Source organism: Seriola aureovittata, chromosome 16 (genome assembly GCF_021018895.1).
Source record: "Seriola aureovittata isolate HTS-2021-v1 ecotype China chromosome 16, ASM2101889v1, whole genome shotgun sequence".
Classification (NCBI taxonomy): Eukaryota; Metazoa; Chordata; class Actinopteri; order Carangiformes; family Carangidae; genus Seriola; species Seriola aureovittata.
Window position 1 is genome coordinate 17,833,256 of NC_079379.1, and position 21,174 is coordinate 17,854,429.

The window sequence follows — 21,174 nt, forward strand, 5'->3', positions numbered from 1 at the left end:
TGTCTTCTTCAGTATTCTCTTTCTAAAATAAGATTTAAATTGTGCTATTAGTTGAAAATCCTTGAAAGTCCGAAGCATCAGTGTATCCCTGGTGCATTTTCATGATTACCACCTCACTGTATCTATAGACAAGCCTGTTTATGAGTGTGTGGCTCTGTTGTCAGGTATGCATGGGTGTGTTCCCTTCGGCTACAGTTTTGCACTGTTTAGGTAAGTGCAGGGGAATCCACCTGGGTTGGACAATGAAAAGATCTGTGATACAAACACTGATAGCAATATCTAAAAATGTTTCCTGTCTGTTCTATCTCTAACATCACACCACATCATGTCAGCAATCAACATTCAGTTTCCCTCAGTCAGTCCTCACGCAGAGACGCATTCTTTTAAAGTCCAAACACTACCATTAGTTTTGTCGGCTCTAAGTTTCTGGACACACCCAGCTCTGCCTCTCCCTTTCAAAAACATTTTTTTCTCCCTTTTTAAGTTTTCCCTTCCCTCTGTTGCCATAGAAATAAGCCCAGGCAGGAAGTGACAAAGTCGTGCCTATGCAAAGGAAGAAATTTGTTTTGTTGGGTAAACAAATCCAAAGCATGAAGGTGGTTTAGAGCGCTACAAGGACAATAGAGGTGGACGGACTGAGCAGGGCTTTCTCCAAAGAAAAACATGAGGCGCATAACTTCAACAAGGAAAGATGGACATTAAGTAGAAGCACGCAAACACATGCTCATAAGTCACCCACATGCTCACTCCGCCTGGGTGCAATCACACAACTTCTCTCACTTACTCATCGTTTCAGAAAACAGTCAGCACTTGTGGCTAGAGCCATCTTTTGCAACCAGAATGTCTGTGGAAAAGCATCAAACAATCTGTCATTGGATTGTGCATCATGTTATGAAGCAATGAGACCAGAGAGATTATTAAGACTGTTTCTCCACACCTACTGGCTTTTACACTGTATATGAACAAAGTGCTACTTCTTATGACCCATAAGTGGTAATAAAGTTAAAGTAATTTGTTGGTGAGCTGAAGCAATACATGGATTAATCAAATGAATTTCGAAACAGTTGGCAACTATATTGACAATCAATTTGTGCAGAAATACCAAACATTTCCTAGTTTCAGCTACAAATTAGCTGCTTTTCCTTGATAATAAACTGCATATTTAAGTTTTCACGATTAATCGATAAAATAAGTGGCAGACAACTCAGTAATAAAAAAGGGTTCTTTAGTTGCGTCCCTACTTTGTTGAAGGCCCACTTTCTGGAGCTTAGAGCTTGTTACATGATGATGGATGGTGTATGAGTTTCTGTGACCTCTGAAACGTTCTCTAAAAGCTAGTTTCAGGCTATGTAGTAGGCCTACACAAGTATGTGTAGCCTGATGGTCAGCATGTAGTTAGTTTGGGTTACAAGGCAGGACGGACGTGAGATAATGTAAAACATTCATGAAATTGAATGTAATATCTTTAAAATACAATGATACATTAGCAAATAGTGCCATGATGAATGTGTATTTACCGGTATTCACATGACTTTACGTCAGTTAGCAACTGGAACTTACCTGACGCTCCATTGTCTGACGCTAACCCTCACCTTTTTTTTTTTTTTTTTCCTTTGACACGTTTGTCGACGTCACTCTATGGTCCGTTCAAAAACGGAACCGCCCTACATTCTGTTCCCGCCCCTTTGCTATAACCTCGATTGTGATTGGCTATGAGGAGCGCCTGTCACTCCTGCCCACTAAAGAAGCCCCTCCCCGTCCACAACGCTCGGGCATTGAAGCGAGGAGCTGAAACCTCAAGCCAGGTTACTGTATGTCCTTAGTACTGGGATAGGATGCGGTAGCTTTCGCCACAGAACCGTAAGTATTTCTTTACCTTAATATTCATAACTAATGTGGGTTTATATCTGTGTTTCTGATGTTGGTGTCTCGCTTCTGTTTGAATCAAGCGGCAGAGTTGACAGCGCTGCTGTCGTGTCTGTAGCTGGACGTTTCAGCGCTGAAGTCTGATATCGCTCTCGATAGAATTACTAATGGACTTCCTCCTGACATTTAGTGCTGAATTAGTATGTGAGTCTTCTTGTAAAGGGTCCCTGTGATGTTTTTGGGCTCCTATTGAGGCTGTGTGAGCGCCGAGTTCACGACCACATGGTTTTTATTGGACATTTTGTCTGCGCAGACAAGTTTTGATTGCTGTGTTGGCAACAGGAATTGAGCAGGGCTGTGCAGTTAAACGGGACACCTGTGTTTTCTCGCCTTGAAGTTTGTCCCCATTAATGACAATCAACGACCAATCTGGTTGCTGTGATAACATCAGCCCCAGCACAATCAGACTATTCTTCTTCTTCTTGTATACAGCAAATAGTTAAATTAACATAAATCAAGAATATAATTGGCCGATTAATCAATAATTTAAACAGTTGTTGGTTGCAGTCCCGCACACCATTAATTAATGAAATATCATGAGCCGGTCAGTGATGTCTTTCACCTCACTGTTGTGGTTCTTGAGTGATTTTGTTTTTATTACACTGTAAATCAATACTTGGCTTTAACACCTCTTAGTCCAGACAGGATGAGTTTGGTTTATGCATGAGTGGTAATGGCAACACTATCACTGTGCCATTCACACTCACATGATTGCCTGTGGGCACACATTGCCAGCCCAGTGCTCAGGCTGATGTAAACAAAACTGTAACCCTGAAGTTTTTGACAGTGGCATGGTTAATGCTTAAACAACTTCCTATTTAGTGTATATAATGACTGAGAGAAAAAAATCTGCAAACAATTTTAATATGCAAAACAATGAATTGTTTACGTACTGTAATCCTTTGATTCCAGCTTCTCTATTATTAGGATTTGTTTCTTTTCTCTGTTTTATATGATATCAAACAGAGTACAGTATCTCTGGGTTTTGGACTAGTGGTCGGACAAAATTAAACTTTTACAGATGTTACCTTGGGCTTTGGGAATTTGAGATATTTCTGACTTTTCATAGCCCAAATGGTTAATTTATTAATCAAGAAAATATTTGTAACACCCATCAATAATGAAAAAAAAATTAAGCTGCAGAAGTAGGCAGAGCAGTAGTAAGAGGAAACTATCCAGCAGCTCAGCTGTGTGGGTTCAAACATATATGTTGGCATTCTTCTGACAAGTTGAAGTGTCCTTGAGCAAGACATTGAGACTTAGTCAATACAAGCTGCAGGTGGCACTGTTCAAATCTGCTCCCCTTCCACTCTAGTGATCCAAAGCAAAAGAGGATTTTGCTGAAGGCATCAATTCTCAAGTCTATCAACCAACTGATCACTATCAAGCCAAATTGTTTCTTCTTGCTGCAATATTTCTGGTCATGAACATCCAGCGTGGCTGACATGACTCACTGAGTTATCTCTATGTCACTTTCTCCTTTACGCAACACCCACTTAAAAGCTGGTAAATACCGAGCACTCCTGCTTTGACTATTACTCCAAGTGGCCACTCTGAGAACAGCGTGCCTGTGATCTCCCATGGTTTTTAAGGTAATGGGATGTTGTGGCCTACTTCCAGCCAAGCTCGCTGGTCGGCACTGAGACTCATGTGAAATCATGTTTCTGCTGGTAACAGCGCAGGTTCTATAAATAGCCCCATGTTTTATGCCCTCAGATTTTCCATAAAGAATAAACAAAGTGAATATATTCTCGCCTTTGGTTTTTTTTGTATCCATAGCAACCCATGATTGAGCGGTACTACAAAGTGTCCCTTGTCTCAGCAGGAAAGAGACAGAAAGAAATCTTTTGTCTTTTTGATGCAGAATGCATTGGTCAGAAATCTATGGACATGCTGATTCTCAAGCCTCTACTCTCTCTGTCTGTCTTTTGAGCGCACGTGAAAATAACTGATGGCTGAATGGCACATTGAGGCTGCTTGTTACATCTTTGATCACTTGCTGATATCCACATTAGTTTTTCTCTGCCCGCATACAGGAAAGACGTGCACTGTATTGCTTTGAGATGAAAAATGCTGTTAAAAATATCTTCAAACAAGCCACCGCTATCAGCTGCTACACTCTGTCAGAGATAATGTCATAGGTCAGATAAGCTGAGTGCTACTGCCACTAACCAATCCAAAACCATATGCTGCCACACATCCATCACACTATTTTGTTATAAAATTTCAGTGTTGATGCATGAAGTAGCCAGATAATATTGCCGGATGTGAGTCTATTTAAAGTAGCTTATGCTGGCTCTCAGTTTGATAATCAGTGGATCATGCACAGCCTTAACTCCATAAATCTGTGAAGGAGCTTTACCGGAAGACTCTGGCGCTTTATTGGAGGTAGAGTCACAGATGGGCCATCTGCGTGGACCTTTTTGCAGTCCCAGTCAGCCAGTAATGGGGAGGATATACAGCTATGCAGACAATCAGGTTGATGGCAGTCCTGCTGCTGCAAGAATGTGTATAGGCAGAAAGCAGATGGACTGGCTGCTAAGTCAACGTCTGTGTGTTTGTGATGCCAGGACTGGAAACTCCAGCCTGACTATTCCTCAGGCTTCAGCCTCACTGCATTGAGATCCTGTCATGGAAACTGGAGAACAACAGACGAGGCTTTGCTTTTTGTAAGCCACAGGGCTTTCTGTAAATATGAACAGTATGTGTTGCCTGTAGTCATGCTCAACTGAAGAAAGCATGTAAAGGTGGACTTAATGACTTTTGAGTGTTGTTTAAGTTTTTGTTGAAGTATGCCTTTTTAAAAGCGGCATTCCTGAGCCGTTTAGTGTATTTACAGTGTGTCTGTGCACAGCTTGTTGCAGCAAAGCTTTGAGAGAGCGCAAGTGGTGAGCGTGGCAGGCCTTTTCAGGAGGCTTGGCACTTCAGTGGTTGCTAGGAATGGAGCAAGTGGAAGAAAAGGTCTGTTTCCCAGTCTCTTCAGTGCAGTGAAAGAGAAAATATTCTGGGTGGAATGAAAGAAAAACATACCCAAGTTAGATTAATTCACTTTACATCGGTTGGTTGGTAGACCGCTCAGCACCTATGTTAGGCAAAATGTTACCCTCTGGTCTCCCATGAAAGACCCACTGTCATCACACTGTCATACATCCAGATAAAACCAATCCCTCTTCTATTTGCATCTGTTTTATCTCTTCCTCCCTCCCATCAGCTGATTTCATGCATGCTGACACAGGAAAAGACAAAAAAAAAAAAAGAAAAGAAAAGAAACGCACACAAAGTAGTCACATTTCCATCACCTTTAAACCTTTTATTTCCTCATTTGGGACTTGTGACTCTGCACCATCGACCCTTGCTGTGAGAATGACCCCTTTCCATCTTAACAGATCATTTACAAGGTGTTGTGTCATTAATGATTGACTCCTATTACGTAACACCGAAGGCAAAACCCCAGCACTTCTAGTCTTACAGTGCAGGAGCTGTCAGTGGTGTACAATACTACAGTAATCACTCAGTCGAGGTAAGTAGGGCACTCAGTGGGATGTTCGGGGATTCACATCTCCCAGTTTCATTTACAGATCCTACAATGCATCTGTGGCAGAGAGATTTATACACCAATACACACAGCAAGTTTTTAAGCTAGTGAGGTGAGGAGGTGTCATAGGGCAGTGACACTTCAAACACATTTTTTTTTTTTTTTTGCAAATGTGCTCTGATTATTTTTGAGGTTTTGCTCTAAGGAAGTGTGTTGTTGCAAGCTTTGCTGCTGAGTTGTATCAGAGGGAAAAATGGCTGATGAATAGAAGGCAGGGCTGACTATGTTATGTAAAGCTGCTGCCCTCACTCACCACTTATTGTGTGTATATAATAATGGTTGTATTCTTTAAAGAATTCATTTAGAGCTGGAAATTTCCCGTCACGGCCCTGATCTCCTACAACATGCCAATACCTAATGTTTTATGGCTGGATGCACCTTTTGTTGTTTTAAGTCCACACTATGCACAGATGTATTAACACAGACATAACTATGCGGGAGTTATGTGTGATGAATTCCATAAAGCTTCAGATGAAGCAGAAGACGCCAGCTTGTAAAGTACAAAAAAAAAAAAAAACAACAGCTTGATGAGCTAATTCAAGCTCCCCGAGTTTATCATCTGAAGCCTACTCAGAAACGTTGCCTGTCCTGCTCCAGAGCCGTGAAGTAAGTGGGCCATCCATGTGTTTCAGTCTGCTTTTAGCCCAGTGTTGACTGTAGCTAGCGGTGTGTTATGGTGTGTCGGGGGTATCGAAGCATAGAGCACATTCTTTCCTGTTGATGACTCACGTCCTGGGCATGGTACTGACTGTAAGCAAGGCCTTGGGGAACTTCAGAACACACACACACACTCACACACACACTTAAAACCACCAGACTGTTTGCAGGGGATGTAGTTATCAGCATACTTAAAAGCCAGAAGTTTACACAAATTTGCATGCGTGCGAGCGCACACACAAAGACCACAGGCATTCCGTCAGTGTGTTAGTCCACCATCAGGCTTGGTTGTGTCCGGCGCACATGTATTTCACACACCCACATAACCACACTTGAATTCAGTCTTTAGCAGCACCAGCATACACAGGGAGTGGCTATAAAACACACATAGGGGGATAACATACACATGCATACAGCCAGGTTGGGGCATGTCATTTGTGGCAAGGATAGGAATCAATGTTGCATAACACTGCTCACCCCATACAACCATAGACATGTACAGTACACCTCTGTAATTATGTAGCGGCATAAGACAAAACTCAAGAAAGAAACCTTTTTAAATTCACATTCAAATCTGAAATCCTGGTACAGGAGGAGGAGGCTGGAGGAAGTTAAATTTGCTGAAAACAGCCAGTGATTAAGGTTGGTTGAGGATTCATTCTTTTCAGTTTTGTAGTATGTAGATGGAATGAGTGCTAAATGTGAACTGCTTAGTGTTAGAAATAGGTTTTGGACATTAATGACTGGAGGATATGACTTATATGTGACTACAAAACACCTGCTGAACTACTGAAAGATTCCATTATTATTATGGCCTCATTTTTAAAAATATTTTTCCTTTTTATTGTGTTTTCACTAGTTTCACACTATGTGGTAGTTACATGCACATGCTAATGGAAGAAGCCACTGGAGTCATAACTTTTTATTGTTATTTTTCACTGACAGTCTTGCTTTGTATGATGCTCTCCACGTTCCAGTGGGAATTTTTGCTCTATTCCCGATGTCCACATGCTTGTTTACAAATAGACTTTTGATCATAAAACATGTATGGCACTGCCATGGTCATAAATACTGACTATGAAACTGTGAACTGTGTGTGTGTGTGTGTGTGTGTGTGTGTGTGTGTGTGTGTGTGTGTGTGTGTGTGTGTGTGTGTGTGTGTGTGTGTGTGTGTGTGTGTGTGTGTGTGTGTGTGTGTGTGAGCTCATGATAAATGTGTTTTTATTCAGGATATTTGTGTCTAGCTTCCGTAAATCAAAGCTGCTTTGGACTTTCTTGGGAATTTCATATCCACAATTAGCTTTGTTCACAGTTAGTCAGACACGGTGACTAAGTAATTCCTCCCTGTTTTTGTCTGTCTGTTCGTGCGTGCTGCTACTCTTCTGTTTAAATTGAGAGTAACCTTTGTGCTGCTCCGACATCAGTTTGTTTTAACCTTTCTCTGCAGTGCTTACTGTTGCGGCGTGGCCTTCAAAGGTCAGAGTGATGCTCCTGGCGGATCCGCTGTGACCTGTGTTACTGCGGTTTCCACAGAAACAAGACAACGGTGTGCAGAAAGTCGCAAAAAGATGACGTCGCCGTCGCCCACTCACAGTGACAGCAGCGGCTCCTCTAAACATGACAGCAACCAGGTGTGTGTGTCGCCGAGTATCTATGTGTGTGTGCGTGCTGTGTGAATAAAAATGGCTTGCAGCCACTGTAAGCATTTCAGCTTTTGTTTTTCCTCTTAGTTAAATTTATCTGACCTCAGATTTGCTTAATTTAATGCACCATGTACCGCAGTGTCCCTAAAGCAATGAAGCAGGTCAAATATTGTAAATGTGTCTTACCTATATGGTGTCTGTGATGATATGTTTACTGTTTACACGGTTAGATTGTGGTATACCTCTTAATTTAAGGGAGAGAATATCACTTGTCTGTCTAACTCTAACAGTGTTGCTCCCGTGTGTCCCTCCAGGACAGCTGGGAGATTGTGGAGGGGCTCAGAGGGGTTCCTGCCAGCATGCAGGAGCCTGACAGACAGGAGGGTTTCCTGCTCAAGAGGAGGAAGTGGCCCATGAAGGGATGGCATAAGGTAAGCCGTGAGGTCACACTTGTTATTACAGTCTCGGTTCTTGTATCAAAAGCAAACTCTGGAGCAAAGCAGACTTTTCCCCACCATGTTCAACACACATTTTAAGGGTAATACTGTATATGGGCTTTGGTGGTACTTTCTTTCCTGCTTGTACCGAGATTGGACCAGCAATACTTTTAGTCCTCCCTTAATGTCTAACTAGAGTTCTGACCTGCTGTCTTTTAGTACCTCAAGCTATTTTTACATTTTCCTCCTCTTCACCATTATAGTCCTCTGTCTTTCCTTCATTCCATTCTTTTTTATTCCCTACTGATTATACTGTAACCCTGACTCATCTTCCTCCCCCTCTTCTCTCTGTGAGTGTGCTCATGCATACCTGGAAACTTCTGCCTTACAACACGAAGGAATTTCCACTTTAACAGGCAACATTTAAATCACATGGAGGCTTCAAAGTGCCTTGTCAGTGTATTCCTTTTTATTGTAAAACTAAAATGAGCAAAGTGTACTTAAAAGCTTTGGTTATGTCTCTGCATGGTCATTATCCACACTGCCGATTCATTGCTGCTGTCGTAAAATTTGAATGTCAAGGTCAAGGGAAAGTAGTGTTATTGGTGCAAAACTGCACAATATTTGCAAACCTTTTTTATTGGTGTTTTTAACTATTGTATAACCAAAAAGTGCAATACATCTATGATTCAAAGGTGTCAAGAACTGAAAATGGAGTCAATTCTTGTGCTGATTAAGTTTGATTTGTTTGACTTCCCACCCAGAGATACTTTCTGTTGGAGAAAGGCATCTTGAAGTATGGAAAGCGTGGAACTGATGTAAGTATCACCGCAAGAGCACCATCTGTCATTCTTGCATACAGACACATGCTAACAAAGTGTTTTTGCACAGCTGAAGAAGGGAAAGCTTCACGGCTGCATAGATGTTGGCCTGTCTGTCATGTCAATCAAGAAGAAAGCCATGTGCATTGATCTGGACACAGAGGATAACATCTATCACCTAAAGGTAATTCTTGACACTGAAATACTATATGTGAGCCAAGCTTAGTTGAATCCAGTGTGATTCTGTGTCATACACAAATGCCTCGACACCTACAGGTTTTTTTTTTCCCCTTTCATTTCCTGTGTCTGTTTCATGTTCAGACACTCACAGCAGCTTTCTCCAAGTTGCTGCTCCTAATTTGACTTTGTGGCACCCAGGTGAAGTCTCCAGAGCTGTTTGAGGAGTGGGTGTCAAAGATGCGTCATCACCGTGTGTTTCGACAGAATGAGATTGCCATGTATCCCCATGAGAGGCACCTCTTCCACCCCCATGCCTCTTCCTCTCCCTCCGTCAATGACTCTCTGAGAAAAGTAAGTTGTTCCAGTGCTTGCTATTAAGAAAAAAAAAAAAGTCTCTTAAATTTGTAGCAGTAGGGATCTGGTTATGTGATATCACCTTTCTTCATCTGTATCTTTCTCTCTCAAAAAGAGGGCTACTCTTACCAAGCAGGCGTCAGTCCACCAGGCTAAATTCAGTTCTTGGCTCCATTCCTCAGAGGACATGGACAGGTGCTGCAAAGGTTGGTTGCTCTGTGCTGTTTTGTCTTTTTCTCTTGTGCTTATCAAACTGTCATCCTCGCTTGTCAACAATTTTGATTTTTTTTCTTTAAGTGTGTCTCACTGCAGCGAATCTCTCATGTTCTATTCTATCTCTCATTACTTCCCCTGCATGCATCCAAACTTTCATCTAATAATAATCCGTCTTTCACGCAGACTTGGAGGAGTGTGAATCGTATCTGCTCGAACTCAACCTGCTGCTGAAGAGCATGGAGGTCCTCCACCGCACGTACTCGGCTCCAGCCATCACTGCACTACAAGTAAACAAAAGCACACAGATTAAGTTGGCCGTGGTGTAAAATATGGTTTTGCTCTTTGTGTTTATTAAAGCTATTTACAGTGATGCCAAAATGAAAATGCAGTCATTTGGTTTCCTACCCTGTAATACATTTTTTTGTGGTGCCACAGGCATCTACTTATGACATCCCCAAAAAGGAGAAGAGGCCAAGGAGGTGGCGATCCAAAAACAGTGGCAAAGAAACCAAATCCACGCTACAGGTACATGTACATGTTGCTCATGATTATTGCATATTGGCATTCAACGATGAGAATGAAGGGAAGATAATGGCTAATATTTCATCTTTCTCTGTTTGTCTCACAGGTCCCAAGCTGTATCTCCTCCAAGTCTCCTCGTCTCCATGCCTCCAACCCCAACCTCTCCACCACTGAGTCCAACGCCCAGGAGGTCTGTCCTGAATCCCCAGACTCGCCTACAGATGCGAACCGTCTTCAGGAGGATTTCTGCAGGCTGGCCAACAACAGTGAGTCCTTGCCTAAATCAGCACAAGATTGGTCAAGAGATCTATTTATTTCAGATAGAAAATGTTGCTTTTTTTCTTGTTTCTATATGGTGTAATGGTTTCCATGACAACTCTGTTATTGCCCTCTTTGTTTCTGTCTCTTCTCTCCAGTCCACACCACACTGAAATCAGCCTTTAGTTCTCTGGTAGCAGAAAGAGACAGACTGAGGCACACCATCGACAAGCAGGCACCGCAGCCTGTGCAGGTCATGGGCTTAAAGACTGCCTATGCCTCAGTGAGTGAATCTGTGATTCAGATGTAATTATGCACAATTAGACCACAATGACGTTATACCACAGGCCCAATTTCTTTCAACTGGCTTCTTATCATCTAAACAGGAATGTTCAGGCGGCTCCCACTCCTTGGTCCACCAGGTTTCTAATGAGAGCAAAGCATCTATCCCAGAGTCCATATCAGAGTTCTTTGACGCTCAGGAGTATCTTCTCTCCTCTTCCTCCTCTGAGAACGAGGTCAGACACCATCTTTTACCTCATCCTCTTCCCATTCTTCACGTTTAAAGCTAAATGCTGTGATATTTTGATAGACTGATTGAGACTGAGTTTATAAAATGTGAGAAATTTTGAAAAATCATTTTAATCACTATCACAACTTCCCAGACTAAAAGGTGACACCTTTTTTTTAAATGTTTGGCTTTGTCCAACAAACACCCATAATCCAAATGTATTCAGTTTAGAATTATATAAAACAGAGGAAAGATGCAAATTCTTACATGTGACATAGAGCTGGTTTTAACAAAACTTATATCTGAAGGTAACAATTATGCAACAAGTACAGCGGGTGCCTCATTTGTTTTTCTATTCTGGTGACTGAGGACTTATCAGTTTGTGTTTTTGTCTTTTGATTCTATGTTTGGACGCTTGCTGACCTTTCACCATTGATTTTCTGTCTCCAGGTGTCCGACGATGACTCGTACATCAGTGATGTCAGTGACAGTGTCTCCATGGATACCTGCAGCAACGAGGGAGGGAGTGAGAGACACAACTCTGGTACGTGATACAGTAACAAGTTACGTGTCTGTGTATGTGTGCAGGACACGGTGTAAAGAGACCTTATTCTGTCAAAGAGAGGCAGGGCTTGCCTGTCTCTGTGCACTAAGCCTCTGCGTGTGCTTTTGTGTGTCAGCATGAAATAAATTATAAATGACTGGAATCAGAAAATGTACCCACTTGTTCAGAATATGTGTTGAACATGACCATGGCCAACTTCCAAAAAATGTTTACAAACTCCGTGCAATGTTTCATCTAACAGTATGTGACAAAGCATCTGTGAACAGGCATCATTAATTCACTGCTACAGATGGTGTTTGCTTTATGTTTTCACTGCAGAAAACTCCAGGTAGCACAAAATAGAAGAAACTGGGAATTAATTAAATGCACAATATGTGATTTTCTGTCGCTAGGGGTCTTTCGATCGAAACAACAACAAAAGACGGAGTTTGGTGTCAGTGTGAATTAGCATGGGATTATTGGAGTTGTTCTCTTCACCAGCGTTACTGTCATTGGAGTCAGCTTGTCACGGTTAGGATTCCTTCAATCATTCAGGAGGGTTTAAGCAGGAGCTGAATTATCCACAGTTTCTCCAACACACAGGAGGACTCGGAGGGGTGAAAGCTGACGCCAAAGTTCACTCAGCATGTTTTTCTGATAACTCAAGACCCAGATGACTAAAACCCTTCACCTGGTTCAAATATATAGTTTAAACAACCAAGACCTAAAATGTAAATTGTAAAAATGTAGTTTAAAACTAAATTTTAAAAAAAGTCAATTTTGATCATTCAGACAGACAAACACAATGCTGACACATGTGTAAAGGGGCTATGATGTCATTGCAATAATAAAATGCACGCTTACCTTGATTAAAGTACACAAATTAAACAAATATATAGCATAGGTTTAGTTGTTCTTAGACATTTTAATAATTAAAAGTTACATATTATACCTTTTTTTTAAGTTGTTCAGTTGCAAATAGAAATTGGGATAATCAGGTTTGGATTGTATGACTCCAGCTTGTGCAGAGGAGGGAGTAAATGAAAATCTCAAGACATTTGTGGTTTAATATCTTCTTTTTTGTGTGTTAATACATTTGTTAGACTACGACTAAATCGGTTTTTGAATGCATGTGCCAGAACAATGAGTATTCCTGAACTGAAGCTGATAAAAAAACAACATTTGTGTTGATATACATATTTTTTGTTTACTTAAATTTGACCATTTTCCTTCCAAAAAACACCTAAAAAACACATTCAGTCAAACTGTTTCATAGCTTTTCCATGAATTTCCTTATTTGCTTTCATGAAAAGCCTCTCAAAGAGCATTTAGACAATGACAATGACGGGACACCAGAATTCTCCACTGAAACAGTTATAGTTAGAGCTTCTCCACAGTGGGTGAAAAAAGTTTTAGTGCTGGCTTTAAGTGCCACCTGAAGCTACAATATATCCTCATCTCCATCAAATCAGCTTTTAGAATCAGAGACTTTACAACATTTAATTTTAGACAATGTGCACATTGAAGCTCTCACACTGCTCCGTCTCACTTGTTACTGTTCTAAATATAATTTTCTTCCTCTTGTCCCACCGCTCCTCTCTCATTTCTCTCCTCCAGTGAGCAGCGTGTTGACCCTGACTCGTCGGCGCTCCACGCTGCCGTCTCCATGTCCCACCAGCAGCGTGAGCCTGTGGAACATCCTGAGGAACAACATCGGAAAGGACCTTTCCAAGGTGGCCATGCCAGTACAGCTCAATGAGCCAATCAACACCCTCCAGAGGCTGTGTGAGGAGCTGGAGTACAGCGAGCTGCTGGACACTGCCAACCAGACCCAAGACCCTTACCAACGCATGGTGAGAGGATACGATAGTACTGCATTATAAATCTGGAGGAGCAAGGTGGAGCCTTGTCAACAAGTACTAAGTCTACCTAAAAACTTGAGATGTCATCTACACGCAGACATTTATACATCTACACACATGCATAAACTAGTCTCACTTGGGCACCGACTCATACACTGATAAGCCAAAGAAAATGAGAAGATTTTTAGCTTGCAGAAGGTTGAAATATTTATTAAGTCCTCTGATGTTCACGTGAACAAAAGCACACAGAGAGAAAAAAAAATCAATATCACAGTAGCTGTAGCCAAATATAGATAGATGTGTTGTGAATTCAGCACTCTTCCTCAATTATCTTTATTTTTTGTTTCTATCTGTGCCTGTTTGGCAGAACCTGAGTATTTTAAACACTTTTATAGTCAAATAGACACCCAGTAGTTTAATATAGACACATACTGTACACACACTGTACAGACATGTAGTATTAATCATATTTAGTTGCACACAAACACACATTTACATGCACCTCAATTGTTGTCATGTATAAACATATACACACACACACAGTTTATACTGTATGTCCATACATTGGTTCATTTAAAACCGGTTAGTATCTGAAACACATTGTGGCATCATACATACACTCAGTATTATCTTCACAATATTAGGTACAGGTATGTTTACAGTCACATACATGAACAGCTAGAGTGGCACTCAGTAGAGGACATATCTCTGCCAAGACCAAACAATCCTACACGTCTGCTGTTCTCAGGTATAGCTTTATGTATTTATTGTCTTCAATCCTTACGAGAGATAGCTGTATAGTTTTACTGCCTGTCAGCAAAATGACATCATCATTATACAGTTCATTCAGCTCTAAAGCCATATGAACTGTGTCACTGATATGTCGCAACCGCTATTGTTATTATGTAATTTTATTACAGTAGTTGTGTGTTGACTTTAAATACTGATGTAAGCATTCCACAATGCTGCTGGTGCCATTGTTACTTACTATTGATAATTACAACTCTGTGTGTTATGCAGATCCAGCATTTTGTTCCACCTGCTCTGGATTATTATTATGTCGATTTTCATTTTCATTTTCATCTGTCCTCTCTGATTTTCTACACAGGTGTATGTTGCTACGTTTGCAATATCTGCCTATGCCTCCACCTACCATCGAGCAGGAAGCAAACCATTTAACCCTGTCCTGGGAGAAACGTATGAGTGTGACAGACCCGACAAGGGCTTCAGGTTTATAGCTGAACAGGTAGAGGTCACACAGTTTACAGCACGCAGCACGATTCACCGCATGGGAATACACCCCCTTCTCAGGATAGGCTCAAATACACATTTTGAATTTGATATGTGAAGTGATTGAGATAAGACTGATTTTCTTACCAATTAAAGGTACTGAATGGCCATATGTATTTACGTTAAAGTTGTTACATTTAGTAATTGTCACACCCTGGTTAGGTCTCATGTCAGAGCTTTCAAATAGGACATTGTGCACTGCAAGAACAGCGCCCTCTTCCTCTTGTAAACACTAGAAGTCCCACAATGACCCACCAGTCTTTGTGTGTCTGTGATTGTGTGGTTTGTTTACAGTAATTATACTAAACTCTCAAAATATATGTAGTAATACTCTATAGCTGGCAGCCTTTCCCACCTTTTGTGTTCGACTGATTGATTAATACACCTTTGTGAGCTACAATGAGTATTATTATCTCATCTCCTATCTCTTCTCTCCATTTCCCAGGTGAGTCATCACCCACCTGTGTCAGCATGTCACTCTGATTCGAGGAACTTCACCTTTTGGCAAGGTGAGCAGGAGAGGACATGACTGGAATAAACATCCAGTTCGCCCTCTGTTTGGCTGGGCTTACTTGGAGACTGCCTTAGTGCTGCCACACCTTTATTTCTGAGAGTCTGATACGTGGTGTAGGTTATATTTAAGGTCAAAGCTGGTGTTATGCAAGATTAAGTAACCTTGTTGAACTTCATGTGGCCTTGGTGCTCTCTCTGTAATTTTCCATTGTGTGATGATTAGGCACTTTATACATATTATAAGAAATTAGTGTGTAGCTTATACTAATGAGACCTCATTTGTTATCTCTGCCACTTTAAACTCAACAACTGAACAGCCATTGGTAGTCAGAGAAACTGCAGACCATTGCCTTGTTTGCATTTTTGCCCATGCACATGAATAAAGACGCTGATTTATAAAGAAGAAACTATTGTTTGTTGAATTGACCAGAAAAAGAATGTTTAAGATCAAAATTAAGATATTTCCATTGTCACAAGCGCACACATCCATTGACATCCATTCTCCTTTTTAGATGTCCGATGGAAAAATAAATTCTGGGGCAAATCCATGGAAATTGTTCCCATGGGAACCACACATGTCACACTACCTGCGTAAGTCCTTCACTCCTTTACTTGCTCTGTGTGGGTGGGTGTGTGTTTGTATGTGCATGCGTGTTTGTATTCTTCTGTGTTTAACACAAGGTTTCACAACACCATGCACAGCATAGGCTGTGAGTGTAAGTATTAGGAATGAAACCTTACATTTTTTGGACTTATTAAATACAGTATGTGTGTGATTTCTCCAGTTTTGGCGACCACTACGAATGGAACAAAGTAACGTCCTGCATCCATAACATCCTGAGCGGCCAGCGCTGGATCGAACACTACGGAGAGATGTCCATCAAAAATATCAACAGTGACGCCTGCCAGTGTAAAGTCACATTTGTCAAGGTCAGGAAACATAAATGTTTAAATCGCTGTCATGTTTCAAAGCATAATGATGTAGAAAAACTTCAGTCTCTGTGGGAAGTCACTTGCTCCTTCTTGTGTAGTGCTATTATAGAGACAAACTAAACCTAATTGTAAAATAACTTACTGTTGTTTCTCCTATTAGTATGTTTTGATTTGTCACATTCACATGAACCTCTGTAAGTGACTTGTCATCATTAGCCCTCTGACATTTAGCACTAGACTTTTAGCTTCATCATCCTCTGAGCTATCAAGAGCAGACAGAAAAGAAAGTAGTGCTTTTTTCATGCAGTGCTGCCTTCTCAAACAGACTCACTCCCTCTATTCTGTACCATCAACACTATCAAAGCACACAGCGCCCTCTTCTGGACAAAAAGAGGAACTGAAATATCAAAAGATAAAAACATGAGAAACTAGAATGGCACTCAGTAGAAGACATACCTACCCCAAGGCCAAACAATCCATTTGTTCTCAGGTATAGCTTTAATTATTTATTGTCTTTAATCCTTATGCAAGACAGCTGCATGGTTTCATTACCTGTTAGGAAATTATGACGTCAGTATCATACAATTCATACAGCTGTAGAGCTGTATGAACTGTCTCATTGCTATGTAGCTACAATCGAATTTACCAGCAGGTATTGGCATTACTTCTCACATCACATAAAGTACTTTATTCATGGCTCGGACGAAGTTGCTCGTCATTAACAACTCTGCCTCTTTCTCATGAGTCAACGGACGGACGGTCTTAGGCTCAGTGGAGCCAGATAATGAAAAGATATCCTGGGTATGTTGAACTTGCTTCGTAGTACAGGCCTCTGATGTTTTTTGGTGTTTGTTTATGTAGCCCGTCTTGTTTAGTGATAATGTACTTTGTGTTAGAAGTTGCAGTAGAGCTTCAGCAGCTTGCAGTCACGGTCCCACAGGCAGCTTAGTAGTTAGTTTTTATGTTGCTGTTGACAGTGTGGTGGCAAGAATAAGGATACCCACAGTGATGATGCCAGTGGGCAGAGCTTTTTCCGTAGCCATTAACCACAGCTAAGCCACAGAGGTTCTGCAGCAGGAATCTCCTGGAGGCTCTCCACTTCGTACCGCTCTGCTGCCCTCAGACTGTCAATCTCTCCTTGGTTTCTCTCTGTCAGATTTACAAGGAGGGTAGTCAGTGTGGCACATGTTCGTCTCACTTTCTGATTTCTTATTTTCCTGCCGAGCATGAATTACTGCCTCCAGACATTCAGCTGCAATTTTTGTGGTACTCTATTAGACTAAATATTAATGTTTTAATTAATATTTTTGCCTCTGTCTTTTACTCTTTCAGGCAAGATCATGGAGCTCCACGGTGAACGAGATAGAGGGAGTGGTTACAGATTCAAATGGAAAAGTTGTACACTCCATTTTCGGAAAATGGCATGAGTCTGTGTTTAAAGGAGACCCACCTTCTGCCACGTGCATCTGGAGAGCAAGTGAGTGATTGGTCACACACCTTTCGCACGACAGCAGCTGGATCAAAAAACAAAACTATACTGGACATGACATGACATGACAGCTGCAAATTTGTATGTGTGTATATGTAGACCCCATGCCAGTGGATCAAGAACAGTACTATGGCTTCACCCAGTTTGCAGTGGAGTTGAATGAGCTGGACTCCACCCTGAGGCCTCTGCTTCCCCCAACAGACACACGCTTCAGGCCGGACCAGAGGTTAGCACTCTTTATTTGTCTGTAATGTTGATTTCTGTTAGTGTTTCCACAGACCTCATCCCTACCCTCTACAGAAACCTTATTAGTTCAGTTACTATTTATCTCTATATTTATTTTCTATTCTAATGCCCTGCACAGATGACCATGTTGTGTAAAAGGATTTAAAGCTACCAAAACTGACCATTTAGCCCCAAACACTTTTTTTGCGAACATGATTTTGTCGACCAAGTCCATGTGGTGTAAAGTACTACACTTCAGAAATATGACCATAACCATGGCAACAGTCTATGAGAGTTTAGATCCATGAGCATGAAGTCACCACCATCCACTCATAGAAAAAGATTATATTATATTTACAGAACATAGTAAGATTTTACTAAAAAGCTTGGATAAAAACATACCATAATTTGTCCACATAAGCACATGAATGAAAAAAGTAATAGGTGTTTTTCTTGTTACGGTGTCACTAGAAAATGAACCTTCAGAATGTGAATGCAATCTGCAGATGATTGCATTTACAATGGTACATTCTAAATGAGACTGACCAAGGCTGAACACTTTGAAAATTAAGTGGGATAAATTAGGAGCTATACTGGGACAGATACATGAAGTCAGCTACATCTACTTCTGCTGCTACTGTCCATTAGGAGGGAAAGCACAAAGTTTTCCCGTTTGCGTGGGAGGAAAAAGTCGGATAAATGGTGGCGGTGCTCTAATAAGACCAATGTTCTACTGTTCTTCATCCTGACTCGCTCACTGTCTCCGTCCTCTTTGTCCAGGCTGCTGGAGGAGGGGAACCCAGAGGCAGCTGAGGAGCAGAAACAGAGGATAGAGCAGCTCCAGAGGGAGAGGAGGAAAGTGCTGCAGGACAACAACATGATGCACCAGCCACGCTTCTTCAAGTATGCGGCTCTATATGTGTTTGTGTGTTCTCTGCATATGAGTCTTTGTGTGCAATCAGACACAGTGTTCACATGTTTTTCCATGTAATCATTCTGTCCCAAACGATAAGGGACCGTTGGTCAGAGATGAAATAATTGTGACTAAATTTCAAGCTCATCATGACAAAAAAAGTCATTATTACCCTTTTATGTCATTGTCCATTATGTCACATCCATTTCAGAAGTATTATATGCAACTCATCAACTCATCAGATGCTCTACTCATCATTGTAACTGTATGTTACACCCAGAAAATATACAAATGCAATCCTCCCTTATGTTTTGAATCAGACCTTTAGTATGAAATTACAGTGGATACACACAAAGTTAATATTGATATTTATGTTTAGTTTCAAACAAAATAATTTCAGTGTAGCTAATATTATTCTGAAAACTTAATATGTCGTTTAATATGCTGTGCGTTGGACAGGTGAGTGATGTATCATTCAAAATGTTTCATTGATAAAAACAGGTTTCATTCTTGTTGTGTCAACAGGAAGTCTAAGGATGACACATGGGTGAGCAACAACACTTACTGGGAGCTGCGTAGAGACCCCAGCTTCAGCATAATGGATTTCCCTGTGTTGTGGTGACCTCTGGATTTGACCACACTTCTCCACTATGACTTCTCATATAGAGGGAAGTGTAAAACAGAACTGAGACCAGCCTCCAAGAATCCTGACTTGGTTAACATGAATCACTCCATGTCATGGTAACCTAAACCAATATGGACTTCCTGCTTCCACTTTTGGGACAGAGCCTGTAGAACTTCTGTTGTAGTTTTTATTGTTTATTATGTTTCTCCTAAAGGGTACATTTTCCCCACTCATTATTGTAACTGTACATTTACACAGTGTCAGAGTAGAGTAAATATTAATATCATTATGTTCTGTTGCATCTCAGCATTTACCAAAGTGCCTTCTTATTGCAGTGCTGCACTCAATCAACTGCTTTAGCAGTTATGCAAAAACACTTTTATTAAGAGACTTTTAAAACTTCTTGTCAGAAGATGTCGATAATATGTGGACTTTACTGGAGGAAATCGGATCAGGGTTGGAAGTGAACTTGTTCAAAAGGTCAAAAATTGGTTGAGTATTCCACATCCAGTCAGTATCATGACACCAGGATTTTCTGATTGCTTTCAGCCAGTGGCTGATCATAGCAAAAGAGGGACTCAGCCTTATTTCAGTGTGCTGCCTTGTTGTAATCAGTCATGACTGTCATAGGACTGTAGATACAGTTTTTTACTGCGGGGGAAAAAAGCAATAATACTCCATGTTAAAAAAAGACAATAAAGTGTACAATGGATAGACAAGTTAAGGTGTGTCACATGTTGTTTGTCTTTCTATGTGTGAGGGATGAGCCACAATTGTGGTTACTTGATTTCTCATGCTAAAAATAAGTGAATCCCACCCAAAGATAATGATCATTGGAAAGTGTTTTTAGACAATTACACGTGAAAGACTGATTGCAGATCAATGCATAATTTCCAGTTCATCCATTATCTATACTTACTCATCCTTTGCAGGGTCATTGAGGATACACCCTGGACAGCTCTCCAGTCTAATACAAGGCATACACGGATACACAGACAGTCATTCCCACATACAGGCAATTTAAAGTCTCCAATTATCCTGCATGTCTTTTGGACTGGGCAGGGGGGGGGCTGAAGCATCCGGAGCAAACCCACACTGGCACCAGCTGGTCGACAGGTTTTTACCAAAACCTTTTTCCTGTGAGGCGACACTGCTAATCATTGCACAACCTCCATGCCAGCCTAAATTTGATGTTTTCCACATGTCCTTGTGTGTCTCCATCACTTCCTCTTTACTGCCTCATCTTCCTCGAAATCTTGTCCAAGGGGCAAAAAGTGCATTATCTTGTTCCACAGGCCCATAAACTCCTTTTGTTGGATAAGTCCCTGGATAATCTTTGCCCCTTGGTTCCTGTGCAGAAATACCTTCTTCATTTAGGGTACCAAAACCTACAAGGTCATAAGATTTTAACTAAGATTGAATGAAAAGCATTTTTTTACAGGGGCCACCAACCACAGAGATTATACAAGTCTTGGTAACCCACCTGACTTCTATTGCAGGATTCAGCAACATCTTACTAACAACACAAAGGAAACCCACTGCGAAGCTCTTCCCTGCTGTCAAGATTTGATCCTCCTCTCGGAGAGGATTCTGGGCTCTGTCAAAGAGCAACTGGAGGCTGAGGTGAGGAGACGGGAGCCCCGCTTGATGCAGGGCCCCA

At 41.2% G+C, this 21,174-nt stretch overlaps 1 protein-coding gene across 1 annotated transcript; it reads left to right on the forward strand.

Annotated features, from left to right (window-relative positions):
• Positions 1–1,729: 1,729 nt before the first annotated feature.
• On the forward strand, positions 1,730–20,238 carry LOC130183982 (oxysterol-binding protein-related protein 3-like). The gene is made up of 22 exons (XM_056399696.1): positions 1,730–1,860; positions 7,626–7,809; positions 8,136–8,252; positions 9,023–9,076; positions 9,150–9,263; positions 9,458–9,610; positions 9,729–9,819; positions 10,013–10,116; positions 10,265–10,354; positions 10,458–10,617; positions 10,768–10,892; positions 10,996–11,127; positions 11,571–11,664; positions 13,282–13,517; positions 14,635–14,772; positions 15,262–15,325; positions 15,842–15,920; positions 16,115–16,259; positions 17,595–17,739; positions 17,851–17,977; positions 18,757–18,879; positions 19,415–20,238. The coding sequence occupies exons 2-22, from the start codon at positions 7,747–7,749 to the stop codon at positions 19,509–19,511; spliced, it is 2,451 nt and encodes an 816-aa protein (XP_056255671.1). The 5' UTR covers positions 1,730–1,860; positions 7,626–7,746; the 3' UTR covers positions 19,512–20,238.
• Positions 20,239–21,174: the final 936 nt, after the last annotated feature.

Bases quoted from the DNA above. Each gene is read 5' to 3' on its own strand.
- LOC130183982 (XM_056399696.1), top strand. From the start codon at position 7,747: ATGACGTCGCCGTCGCCCACTCACAGTGACAGCAGCGGCTCCTCTAAA. The intron at 10,893-10,995 runs GTGAGTGAATCT...TCATCTAAACAG, and splicing joins TAAAGACTGCCTATGCCTCA to GAATGTTCAGGCGGCTCCCA. The intron at 13,518-14,634 runs GTGAGAGGATAC...TTTTCTACACAG, and splicing joins AAGACCCTTACCAACGCATG to GTGTATGTTGCTACGTTTGC.